Source organism: Polyodon spathula, chromosome 2 (genome assembly GCF_017654505.1).
Source record: "Polyodon spathula isolate WHYD16114869_AA chromosome 2, ASM1765450v1, whole genome shotgun sequence".
Taxonomy (NCBI): Eukaryota; Metazoa; Chordata; class Actinopteri; order Acipenseriformes; family Polyodontidae; genus Polyodon; species Polyodon spathula.
The window spans coordinates 104,465,098-104,477,216 of NC_054535.1; the positions used below are offsets into that span (position 1 = coordinate 104,465,098).

General features: G+C 37.4%; 1 protein-coding gene across 3 annotated transcripts in view; it reads left to right on the forward strand.

The window, feature by feature from the left end:
- The first annotated feature begins 7,625 nt into the window (after positions 1-7,625).
- Positions 7,626-12,119, forward strand: part of LOC121306240 (EGF-like repeat and discoidin I-like domain-containing protein 3) — a 166,565-nt gene continuing 162,071 nt past the window's right edge. For all 3 annotated transcript variants that reach the window (XM_041237981.1, XM_041237988.1, XM_041237996.1), the window contains exon 1: positions 7,626-8,013. In XM_041237981.1, coding sequence (XP_041093915.1) covers positions 7,950-8,013 — 64 coding nt within the window. In that variant the 5' untranslated portion in view covers positions 7,626-7,949. The remainder of the gene's footprint in view (positions 8,014-12,119) is intronic.

Genomic DNA, 12,119 nt, shown 5'->3' on the forward strand with positions numbered 1-12,119 from the left:
TTCAGAAATTATCTTTTATATGCTATTATATTCTTTGGCTGAAAATGGTTCTGAAACTCCTTTTAAAAAGTGTCTTGATGTCCCTCTGTCTACCATTTCTTAACAAAGTCGGTCTCATGGCACTTGCTTAATGTGTCTATTCCAGATAGAGTACAGTGCAGAATTAACCTCATTCATTTATTGAATAATGAATTACTAAAGTCCTAAGCATATGCCTTGGTGACTGATCAAGAGCTCATAAGGATGTGGCAGTGAAACTATTTTTGCTGCTATATTTTTGTCCTTGGTGTGGAGTCAAATTCCTATTCAATTCAACAAATGACGTTCAAAAATGTTGAAATGTGGCTTGTTAAATTGATTACTGCATTGTTATCCAACAGGTGGAGTCAGGGGTCAAATTGGCAAAGTGCCTTTTCGGTTGCAATTTTCTGAAATTGTACAATTCTGTGCAGGAAAAGTTCCTGTTCTTCCTCAGATTGCATCGCTTATTATACAGGTCTAGCGATAAAAGGCCAACCTGTTTGTGAAGTTATAACCAAATAATACCTGCAGAGCTGGGCTGTACTTTAGAGGAATGCCATATTGTCCAATATCTGAGCTTAGGAGTAGTGTATTCTCAGCACATCGACATGTCATACTCCAGCTTAATGAGAAAAAGCTACAACTGATATAGATTGACTGAAAAATGTGCATAACAACTAAACAAAAGACTGCAAAAGTCTGGGTATAGCTCTAAAAGAGACAGACTATTCAAATCAACTGTTGTTAAGAAAATGTAATAACTGGCTAGGGACATAAATGATCAAAAAAATAAATACTGTGAATGGCAGTTCGTCATGCCTGTCCGCAGATAAAACACTTGTTCTGAAGCGCATGAATTTGTTATCTGAAAATGTTACTTACAATTTAGGTACTGCCTTCCACAGATATAGTTTTTAATATGTAGCCTTGGTTAGAAAATTAAATGTCAAGATTGGCATATGAATCCATGCACATTTGGTTATTCAAACCACTGAGGCATACAGTAGTTTTTGTAGCAAAGTGCATACAATTCCCTAAGCTTGGAATTGCAATTAACTTTAAAAGCAAAAAAAAAAAGAAAGAAAGAAAGAAAATATTATTCAATATCCCTTTTTTAAAGGAACATATTTACAACTATAACACTAAATAATATTTAAACATAAGTCCACAGCTTGTTTTAAAAATTGTTCAGAAATTATGCATACTGTAGAAACAGTATGATTCACCAATGTTCATTGTAAATATTTATTGTGCCTGACTAAAATAGGAAATCACTTTGACAAATGAATAATTTAAGTGTTTTGGCTTGTGTCTCTGATTCCAGGTCACACCAACCAACATCTTGAAGAGAAAAAATAAGGAAAACCTACTTGTCTTCCAAAGGATGGAATGATTTCTAACAGACTGTGGCAGGATGGAAGCCGATTTGGATGGTCGGGAGAGGGTTAAATTCCTCCCTGCCAGAACACACCTAGGAATGTGGCTGAACCATAATGGGATAATTAATGATAATCAGGCTCCAGCCAGAGGAGTATAAAAAGGGTAATAACGGGTGTTAATATTAGAGTTAATGTTGGTATTGGAGTGGATGAAGGTATTGTTGATGTGTACTGTGCTGTGCCATGGATATTGAAGGGTGAATGTGCAGCAGTTTTTTGGACACGGTGCCTATTTGTTTTGTTTATTGGCATTTGTTTGTCTAGTTTATGTAGTAAACGCATGCAATAGTGCTTAAATCTGCAGTGTCTGTGTCTCTCGCCCTGATGGGAACAGCCTTGCCATGATGCTTACCTGTCACACAGACCTACAGTGGCTCTCAAAAGTATTCACCCCCCTTGGACTTTTCCACATTTCATTGTGTTAAAACATGGAATCAAAATGGATTTAATTAGAAGTTTTTGCCACTGATCAACACAAAAAAGTCTATAACGTCAAAGTGAAAAATAAAATCTACAAATTGTTCTAAATTCATTACAAATACAAAACAGAAAATAATTGCTTGCATAAGTATTAACCCCCTTGAGTCAATATTTGGTAGAGGCACCTTTGGCAACAATTACAGCCATGAGTCTATTTGGATAAGTCTCTACCATGCACATCTGGACACTACAATTTTTGCCCATTCTTCATTTCAAAATTGCTCAAGCTCTGTCAAGATGGATGGGGACCTTTGGTGAACAGCAATTTCCAACTCTTTCCACATATTCTCAATTGGATTGAGGTCCGGGCTTTGACTGGGCCACTCCAGGACATTGATCTTTTTGTTTTTAAGCCACTCCAGTGTGGTTTTGGCTGTATGTTTGGGGTCATTGTCCTGCTGGAAAATAAATCTTCTCCCAAGTCCCAGGTCTCTTGCAGACTTCAGCAGGTTTTCCTCCAGGATTTCTCTGTACTTTGCTGCATCCATTTTGCCCTCTATCTTCATGAGCTTTCCAGGCCCTGACACAGAGACGCATCCCCATAGCATGGTGCTGCCACCACCATGCTTCATGGTATGGTGTTCACAGGATGATGTGCGGTGTTAGGCTTGCGGCAAACATAGTGCTTAGCTTTGAAGCCAAAAGCTCTATTTTGGTCTCATCAGACCATAGAATCTTCTTCCACTTGCTCTCAGAGTCTCCCACATGCCTTCTTTTTTTCAACAATGGCTTTCTTTTTGCCACTTTCATAAAGGCCAGTCTTGAGAAGCACCCGGGCTATTGTTACCGTATGCACAGTGTCTCCCAGCTCAACTGTGGAAGACTGTAACTCCTTTAGAGTTGCCATAGGCCTCTTTGTAGCTTACCTGACTAGTGCCTATCTCGCCCAGATACTGTTCCAGACAGATTCACATATTCTCTCCATTTCTTAATAATGGACTTTACTGTGCTCTGGGAGATATTCAATGCCTTGGAAATGTTCTTAAATCCTACCCCTGATTGGTGCTTTTGAAGAACCTTATTCCAGATTAGCTTTGAATGTTCCTTCGTCTTCATGATGTAGTTTTTGTTAGGAAATGTACTAACCAACTGTGGGACCTCCCAGAGACAGCTGTATTTAACCTGAAATCATGTGAAACACCTTAGTTGCACATAGGTGGACTCCATTCAACTAATTATGTGACTTCTAAAGACAATTGGTTGCACCAGAGCTTATTTAGGTGTGTCATAGCAAAGGGGGTGAATACTTATGCAATCAATTATTTTCTGTTTTATATTTGTAATTAATTTAGAACAATTTGTAGATTTTATTTTTCACTTTGACATTATGGACTTTTTTTGTGTTGATCAGTGGCAAAAACTCCTAATTCAATCAATTTTGACTTCATGTTGTAACACAATAAAATGTGAAAAAGTCCAAGGGGGTGAATACTTTTGAGAGCCACTGTATGATGTTTCAACTGAAATTCTTCTTGTATAAAATTCACAGTATGAAATAGTAAACAGCTAAACAGTATACCTTCCACATTACTGATTCTTATGACATATTCTATTCACTTAAACCTTAAGGAAATACAGTTTTGCCAAATATGAAGACCAATATCACAACTTCATGAGGCAGGAGCCAGGCCTGCGTAAAGACAGTACTAGAATAAAGCCAAGGTACATGTGACTTTAACAACAGAATAAGGGTTTCCCTTGACTACTCGGAGAATCACCCTCGCTGATGTAATACCGAAACGATAGAACTTCATGGCTGGGAAGCGAGGAACTTCAGACAAGGGAAACTAAGGAAGGATAGAGGACAAACTAAGGACAAACTAACCTGGCATACTGAGATAGAGTCTAACTGAGAGAGGCCAGACTCGATGCTCCGAGGTCATGTGAGAGCTTCGCGATCTATGCAGGCAGAACATAAGTGCTGGAAAAGTGAGTAAAGAAATAAATACATAAAGAGGGCCAGGGGTCTCACTGGAATGGGTGCAAATGAATAGATTTAAGCAGGAGAGTGGAAAATGAAATATAGTTTTGGGACCCAGGTTAACCTCGTTACAACCCAGGTATGTGTGACCTGGGTAGCCAGGACAGGAGTGTCAGTGTGAAATGGGTTCTACATGAGTCTACTGCAGGTTGTTGCATGCTAATTGAAACGGTTACATTTCTTTAATAAAACTGACCCTTTCATGTGCACTTGTTTTAAAATAATCTTGTTTTAACACTCTCAGTTCACTACCCTGCTAGTACGATACAGATGTACTTGATCATGTTTAGTGTACTCTAGTCCTGAAAAAAACTTGCTGCAAGATAGTATATGATTTGTGGACAATTGCAATCAACATGGGCCGTATTTAAAGGCAATTGCACATTTCAAATTGCCAGGATTTATTTATTTATTTTTATTTTTTAATGGTATGTCTAGCAAGAAACTACAAAGAGCAATCGTTTAACAGCTCATTCTTGTAACAAATTACTGCCATGCTTATGTTTTTACCATGACAATTGTTTTACTCCTCTCTCTGAATATTTGCCTTCATATTTGCCGTCATTTTTTCAGGCATTACTATCTTTGTGGGACATTTTCTCAAATTTTGTCCCCACATTGATAGTAATACCTGCTCACACACACACACATACACACACACACACACACACACACACACACACACACACACACACACACACACACACACACACACACACACACACACACACACACACACACACACACACACACACACACACACACACACACACACACACACACACACACTCACACACACGCACACACATATTATTTTTTTTCTTTCTTTCAAGTATAATCCTGTATATCTGATACCGAATAATAAACTACATAAATATACAACACACAGTAACTACCAGACTGCATTCCAATTAGAGATTGTTATTTCCAACCACACTTGTAATCTAAAATACAGGTTTGGTTTATATTATTTTAGTAGGAAAATATTGCCAGTCTACCCAATGAGTAAAAAACAGAAAAAGAGTTAGACACTGTAGTACTGTGATGAAGCCGTGATTAATTGAAAACATTTCCAGTAACAACAATTGCCAGGATGTGTTCATTTTCAAAACCTTGATGCAGAGTGAGGGCAGATCCACCAATTTGAGATTTTAAAAACAGGTAATGAAATCCCATGGCATTCATGAGGAAAATGAATTAAATGCAAAAAATGTGGAACACTAAACACTTGTATTATACATAAAGACTTTCACATGTTGTCTACAAGGGTGCATATACATATTTGTACTCAGTGCAATGCAAATAAATAAGATCAGGCCAAACTGAGTTAACAAATTCCTAATAATTCTATCCAACTGTAAGGCTCAAATAAGGAGCGAGAATGTAGAGAACATAACTGGGTACTTATCAATCACACCAAGTTTTTGTAACAGGTGTCTTCAAAACTAACAGTTAGGTGCAATAAGTGATACGTACAGTAAGTACATGGGCTTAACAAAAATGAGGAGCACCCTGTTGTTTAATCTGGCTGTCCCTCACATGATTTGTGTCTGTTATGCAAATAAATACCCTGACATGTATTCTGTTACTTTAAACCCCACTCCTGTTGCAAGTAACCCTATCCATACTTCCTAAACAAGAATTGTATTTCACTATCTCAGCAAAGCCTGTAACTTCAAAATCAGAGCTATCCTTATGATTGCAAAGTTGATGTCCATGTGGTAAATCAACAGTATGGAATGGTGTAGAATAAGAATCGCCAGGGAATTTAAGACCTAGATGTCATTTGAGTATTAGTTGTAATAATGTGTAAGAACTTGCGTTCTCAAGATATATATAAAACGTGAATCTTGTGACATAGACGGACTGATGTACAGGCCCCTTGATATATCTGCAGAATGTAATACTCTTAAAACCTTCCGCTATATAATGTTATTACCACGCTTCATCCCAATTGGATAAGTGCTTTTCCAGATATACAGAGAAATGTAAAGTGTCACACCTGTACTTACACCTGCACTATATCCCCATCACCGGGGATTTCATCCCCTGCAGGGGGTGATAACGTGCAATCAGCGCGCACACATGTAGAAACCCATTTTCTGTATTCCCATTTTCAGCATGTCGTGATCACCTGTATTTAGGTTGTGTGAATAAGGCACTCGTTTCAGTCACGACGAGCAAGGCAGTGGGCACGATATGTTTCAATAGAGGGTTGATAGTTGGCATTTCATTGGCAAATGCTCTCCTATCCAAGACTGTGCACATTACTGAATCAAAGGGAATAGTCCCAAAAGTGATGGCTCTAGGTTCCATTCTAGGGATACAGACTTCACTGCCATTTTACGCCTACAGCCTCCCATAAGGAATTGATGGCGATAATCATTAAGCAATGATTACTGAAAATTCATGTAACTCTTTTGAAGACTTGTCATGTTGAATCAGTAATGTCGAGCTGCCTAGACCCTATTGACAGTGTTACCAAAGTTGCTATGTGTAAGTATAAGTTTAAAATGCTATATTAATGGCAAAGATACAGTACTAAAAGGTTAACAATCTAGCTACACAATTAAGTAGAAAAACAGTTCTGAACTGGCACAAGGTTCACCAGACAGAAGATGGGGATATGATTGTGTGCAATGCATTCCTGATTGTGTTATATGACATGGATTTATTGCACATCAAGACAATATACTTTAAAGCATGACTATAATCTTTCAAAGTTGGATCTCAATTGTATAGTTATGTTTCTGGTGCCCTATGCATATTCTTGGTTTGAGGTAAATTAACAATTATGAAAATAACATTCATTCATAAGCACATCTCATTAGAAATAACCAGGGATAGATGGATGATGCATTCCAAGGGGAATTCCAGGTGAAAGGCTCCAATAAAAGCCAGCTGTGTGGCTTTTCCCAAAAGAATACTGTAGGGTTATCAAATCAACTCCCAAGTTAAGTAGAAAAAATGTTTTGCCTTCGTCAGTGTCTGTAATTTACAGTGAAGAAAGAAAAAAAGACATCATTGCTTACAATAAAAAAATTGCTTTTGTAAAGATTGTATTCAGGCTAGGTGTCAGCTTCTTAAATCATAGATTTTTTTTTTTCATCTTAATTGTATGGAGATCATTGGAGACACAACAGGTCTATTAAACATCCTGTTTCTGTAACATTTCAAAGAACTGTTTGTTATCTATAAAACTAAATTAGTCTATTTGCTGCAAACCTATGGGATTCTACTACATATACCTGCTGGGTGCCCAATAACAAAGAAGCCAATTAGTGTGTTCCAATTCCCAAGCTGCAGATGCTGGTATTTTCAACAGGATATGTATACTGAATGTGAATTTACACATTTAGGTCAAATACAATACAATGTGTGCCTTTGGAATTGTAAGATCAATGGGGTTAAAACACATATTAGCCTCCAGGTGTATGTTAATAGCCTGTGCGCACTGCTTAAACAATGCGTTCTGTATTATGAACTGGAGGTGAATGGTGTGCTTCCTAGCCTCCTATCACCCCTGTCTCTGTTTGCTGGTGATGTCGCCGATTTGAAAAAAAAAAATGTGTGTGTGTGGGGTGGAATGTGGAGAAGTAAGGCAGTGCTGGCCCTACCCAGACTTATTTAAAATGCCTTTGTATTGGCAGCAGCAGCACGTGCAGGGGGAGGAGCAGGGGTTTGTCTGCCGGTAAGACAGCGCCCCAGTTGGAACACTGAGACAGTCTGTAGCGTGCGGTGCTGTTCAGTCTTACTGTTTGTATACAGTGCGCTGTCTAATAGGGGCTGGCTTGAATTCGCTTCTTTATGGCATAGTTAGTGCACCACTGCAGTGACTGGAAAGCTAGTGCAGGGGCAGCAGTAACACTGAACTGTAGCTTTGTGCAGGTGCCTTCTCCAACAGGACTTACAGAAAACAACTGACGGGATAATTGTTCATTTTGTTCTCATTATCCAGACACACGGTATCAAAGGGGAGCTGAAGAACATTTCTGCTGACGGGAAACAAAATCCACAAATTTAAAAGGATGAGACCTTTATTTGCTTTTCTCATCCTCTGCATAAGCGCCGCTGTCCCGCATCTAACTAAAGGTAAGAAGCAAGTGGGTTACATTGAAGTAATATATATATTTTTTTCAGCAGGATGCTAAAGATATAGTAAAGTGTGGTGTGGTTTATGTTGAGGAACATTAAAATAAAGCTTCTATTTTGTCTCGGTTGTGCGTTTAGAACCTTTTCTTATTATTCGAATGTGGCGTTTCAGATATTGTCTTATTATTCAATGAACAACTTTCGAATGCGGGGTTACATTTCATTCCTATCCCGTTACTACACCCAGCACTGTCATGGGTTACATTTCATTCCTATCCCGTCAGTGCACCCAGCACTGTCATGGGTTACATTTCGTTCCTATCCCGTCACTACACCCAGCACTGTCATGGGTTACATTTCATTCCTATCCCGTCACTACACCCAGCACTGTCATGGGTTACATTTCGTTCCTATCCCGTCACTACACCCAGCACTGTCATGGGTTACATTTCATTCCTATCCCGTCACTACACCCAGCACTGTCATGGGTTACATTTCATTCCTATCCCGTCACTACACCCAGCACTGTCATGGGTTACATTTCGTTCCTATCCCGTCAGTGCACCCAGCACTGTCATGGGTTACATTTCATTCCTATCCCGTCACTACACCCAGCACTGTCATGGGTTACATTTCATTCCTATCCCGTCACTACACCCAGCACTGTCATGGGTTACATTTCATTCCTATCCCGTCACTACACCCAGCACTGTCATGGGTTACATTTCGTTCCTATCCCGTCACTACACCCAGCACTGTCATGGGTTACATTTCATTCCTATCCCGTCACTACACCCAGCACTGTCATGGGTTACATTTCATTCCTATCCCGTCACTACACCCAGCACTGTCATGGGTTACATTTCGTTCCTATCCCGTCACTACACCCAGCACTGTCATGGGTTACATTTCGTTCCTATCCCGTCACTACACCCAGCACTGTCATGGGTTACATTTCATTCCTATCCCGTCAGTGCACCCAGCACTGTCATGGGTTACATTTCATTCCTATCCCGTCACTACACCCAGCACTGTCATGGGTTACATTTCATTCCTATCCCGTCACTACACCCAGCACTGTCATGGGTTACATTTCATTCCTACCCCGTCACTACACCCAGCACTGTCATGGGTTACATTTCATTCCTACCCGTCACTACACCCAGCACTGTCATGGGTTACATTTCATTCCTACCCCGTCACTACACCCAGCACTGTCATTTGGTGCGGGCATTGTTGTACCTTTTTTTATTTGTTTGTATTTTGGTTGCGGTAATCTGTAAAGTGCAGTTCAGATTTAAATGTAGAGTGCTCTAAATTCCAGGGGGTAGTTGTCTTTTAAGAAAAACAATAAACAAACAAACAAACAAAAAAATAAAATAAAATACGTTTTGATTATATCCTGCCCTTAAATGGATTTAAACAGAATGGTGACTTTTACCTTTGTATTGATTATATGAAACCCCAGAGGGAAGGAGCAGTTTTGTTACACTTTGAAGTCAGGAGGAGTCGACTTTGCATGTGCCTACAATCACAGATACCATAACAATTATATATAAAAATGTAAATGTACCTTTTCTAATATATGAACTGCCTAGCATGCAAAGTACTATACCTAATGCATCTAGTTCCAAATTCCAACATGACACCACAAAGCCCATTTTCAGGAAATCTTGTGGTTTTAGCCACTGTGAGTAAAATAGTATATATATATATATATATATATTATATATATATATATATATATATATATATATATATATATATATATATATATATATATATATATATATATATACTGCACTGTTTTTTTTTTTTTTTTTTTTTTTTTTTTGGCATGTTTGTTTTAACATAAATCCTCAAGATTAGTATGTTTCTTTCTTTCAATTGATTACAGATGCATGATGGTAATTACTGTGCTATCAACCTAGACATATTACTGCGTGGAATTTATATTGTATGTGAAGAGTGCGTATTAATGCTCACATCAATTTCGTCCGAAAACCGAACTATTTGTACGGTTTCCAGGTTCCTCCTGATTTATTATTTGCTTATATGTCTGATACCCCATGACTAAGAATGCGACTGGAAAGTAAGAGTCTGGTGTGCATAGCCCCTCGGTGATCCCATTGCGTCTTGTAGAGCTGCGGTCACTGAGCTCCAGTGTAATGAAGGCGGGACACTCAGATGCACGTGTTAATTATCCAGTCTGGATTTAGATTCTCAACAGCCGCAGCACATTATGCGCAGTATAGAAGAATGTGCGCAATAAATAGCATCGGTAAACTATTAAAGATAATTGAATTGTAGTATCTGTACTCGACTTGCGTATAGAGGACACACTGCGACAACATCTCGCAAGTAATTGCATGTTTGGTTAGGAAAGATGCCAATGCCATCTCACTGCTACTTAGTTTATTAATAAAATAAATAAATAAATAAATAATAAAAACTTCTGCTACACTCAGTAACTAAATCATGATGAGGATTACTATTTTGTAATCCCTGTAATTAATGTGCTTTAAATTTAGAAACCCTTTGGGAAAGCGTTTCGCAAGAGAGAAAGATATATAGATTATAATATATTATATATATAATATATATATATATATATATATATCATATATCTATATATATATATCAAGCTTTCATTTTCAAGTAATTTAAAGTAGCGGAAAACGATCAGTTTGAAAATAGCTTCAGCGAGGATTAATAAGTAGTTTAACGAGGCACCTTAACGTTCATTGTTGCGTCAACAATCCAGGCACGTTTCGTCAAGAAGGTCTAGATTGCCCGTGGACTTTTCCAAGCACCCTGTACTTGTTAGAAGCACAGGCACACTGATAATAATCCTGGTAAATGCAGAGCCCCTTTCATTACAAAATCAATACTAAACAATGATGTTATTCTAAATGAAACTTTAAAAGGTATATTATTGTTATTGTTATTAATATTTGCCATTGGCAATTTTTGTTAAGTACAGTGCCTATATATATATATATATATATATATATATATATATATATATATATATATATAATATATATATATATACAACTTTAAATTCTATTTCTAACTTGTTGATATATGTTATGCAAATTTGGTAAACCATTTCCCAAGAACCTTTAAAACATTAAGCAGCAGATGATTTTGGATGAATTTGATAATTATATAAAAAAAAAAATTATACAGTTTTTAAAAACTGGAATTCAGAATTTAGAAATATATGTTAAAAGGATAGGATTCTTTTGGAAAACGGCAGTTTACTTCAATATTCCACTATACCAAATGGTGTTTTCTACCGCAGTAGTGAAGGGCTGTAAAATGCATAGCCGGTAAATACTGCAGAAAATACAGAAGAAGCACACACAACAGTGTAGTGTACATACTGCACATGTACATACTGTAAAAACTGCTTTAGCGCATTGTTTGTGTTCTTTAAGTCTTTTAAATATAGTTGCTCTTCATGTTTCATATATGTAGTTAGATAAAGTCATTCTATGACTGTCATATCACTTACCAAATTCAACCTGTGAAAAAGGTTTTAAAATGTGCAGATATAGAATTCAGATTTCTTTTTTTATCTAATACATGTTAGATGTCTAAAGAGAAGCCTTCAAGCGTAGTACATTTAATATATCACATACAATAGGGTGCTTCACTAAAAAAAAAACAACTACAGCCCTTATAATGTCATCTTTCCTATATACAATGTGTCAACTACCTTTGGGATGTAAATTAATTGCTTGGTAAGGACTGGGTGTGAAGACAAATACATATGTATGTATGTATCTGTACTGTCTTTGATTTAAGATAAAAGAGAGAGGGCCCTTTCATGCAGAACAGAACACACTGAAGAAGCACAGAATGCTCTTGCAGGTGCTTCTGTGGGTTGAAGGATGATTTATGAAGCAGTAAATAAGATTTAATTGTAAATCTCGAAAAACTACTCACTTCTAAATCTTTTGTAGTCATTTTTGTATTACTTTAGTATAAATACATGTTAATTTGGATCCATATGTTGTTTTTTTCTGACTTTATGTGAACGAAAAGACACAAATTTGCCCATTTTCCCATTGGAAATAGTGATATTTTGAAATATCACT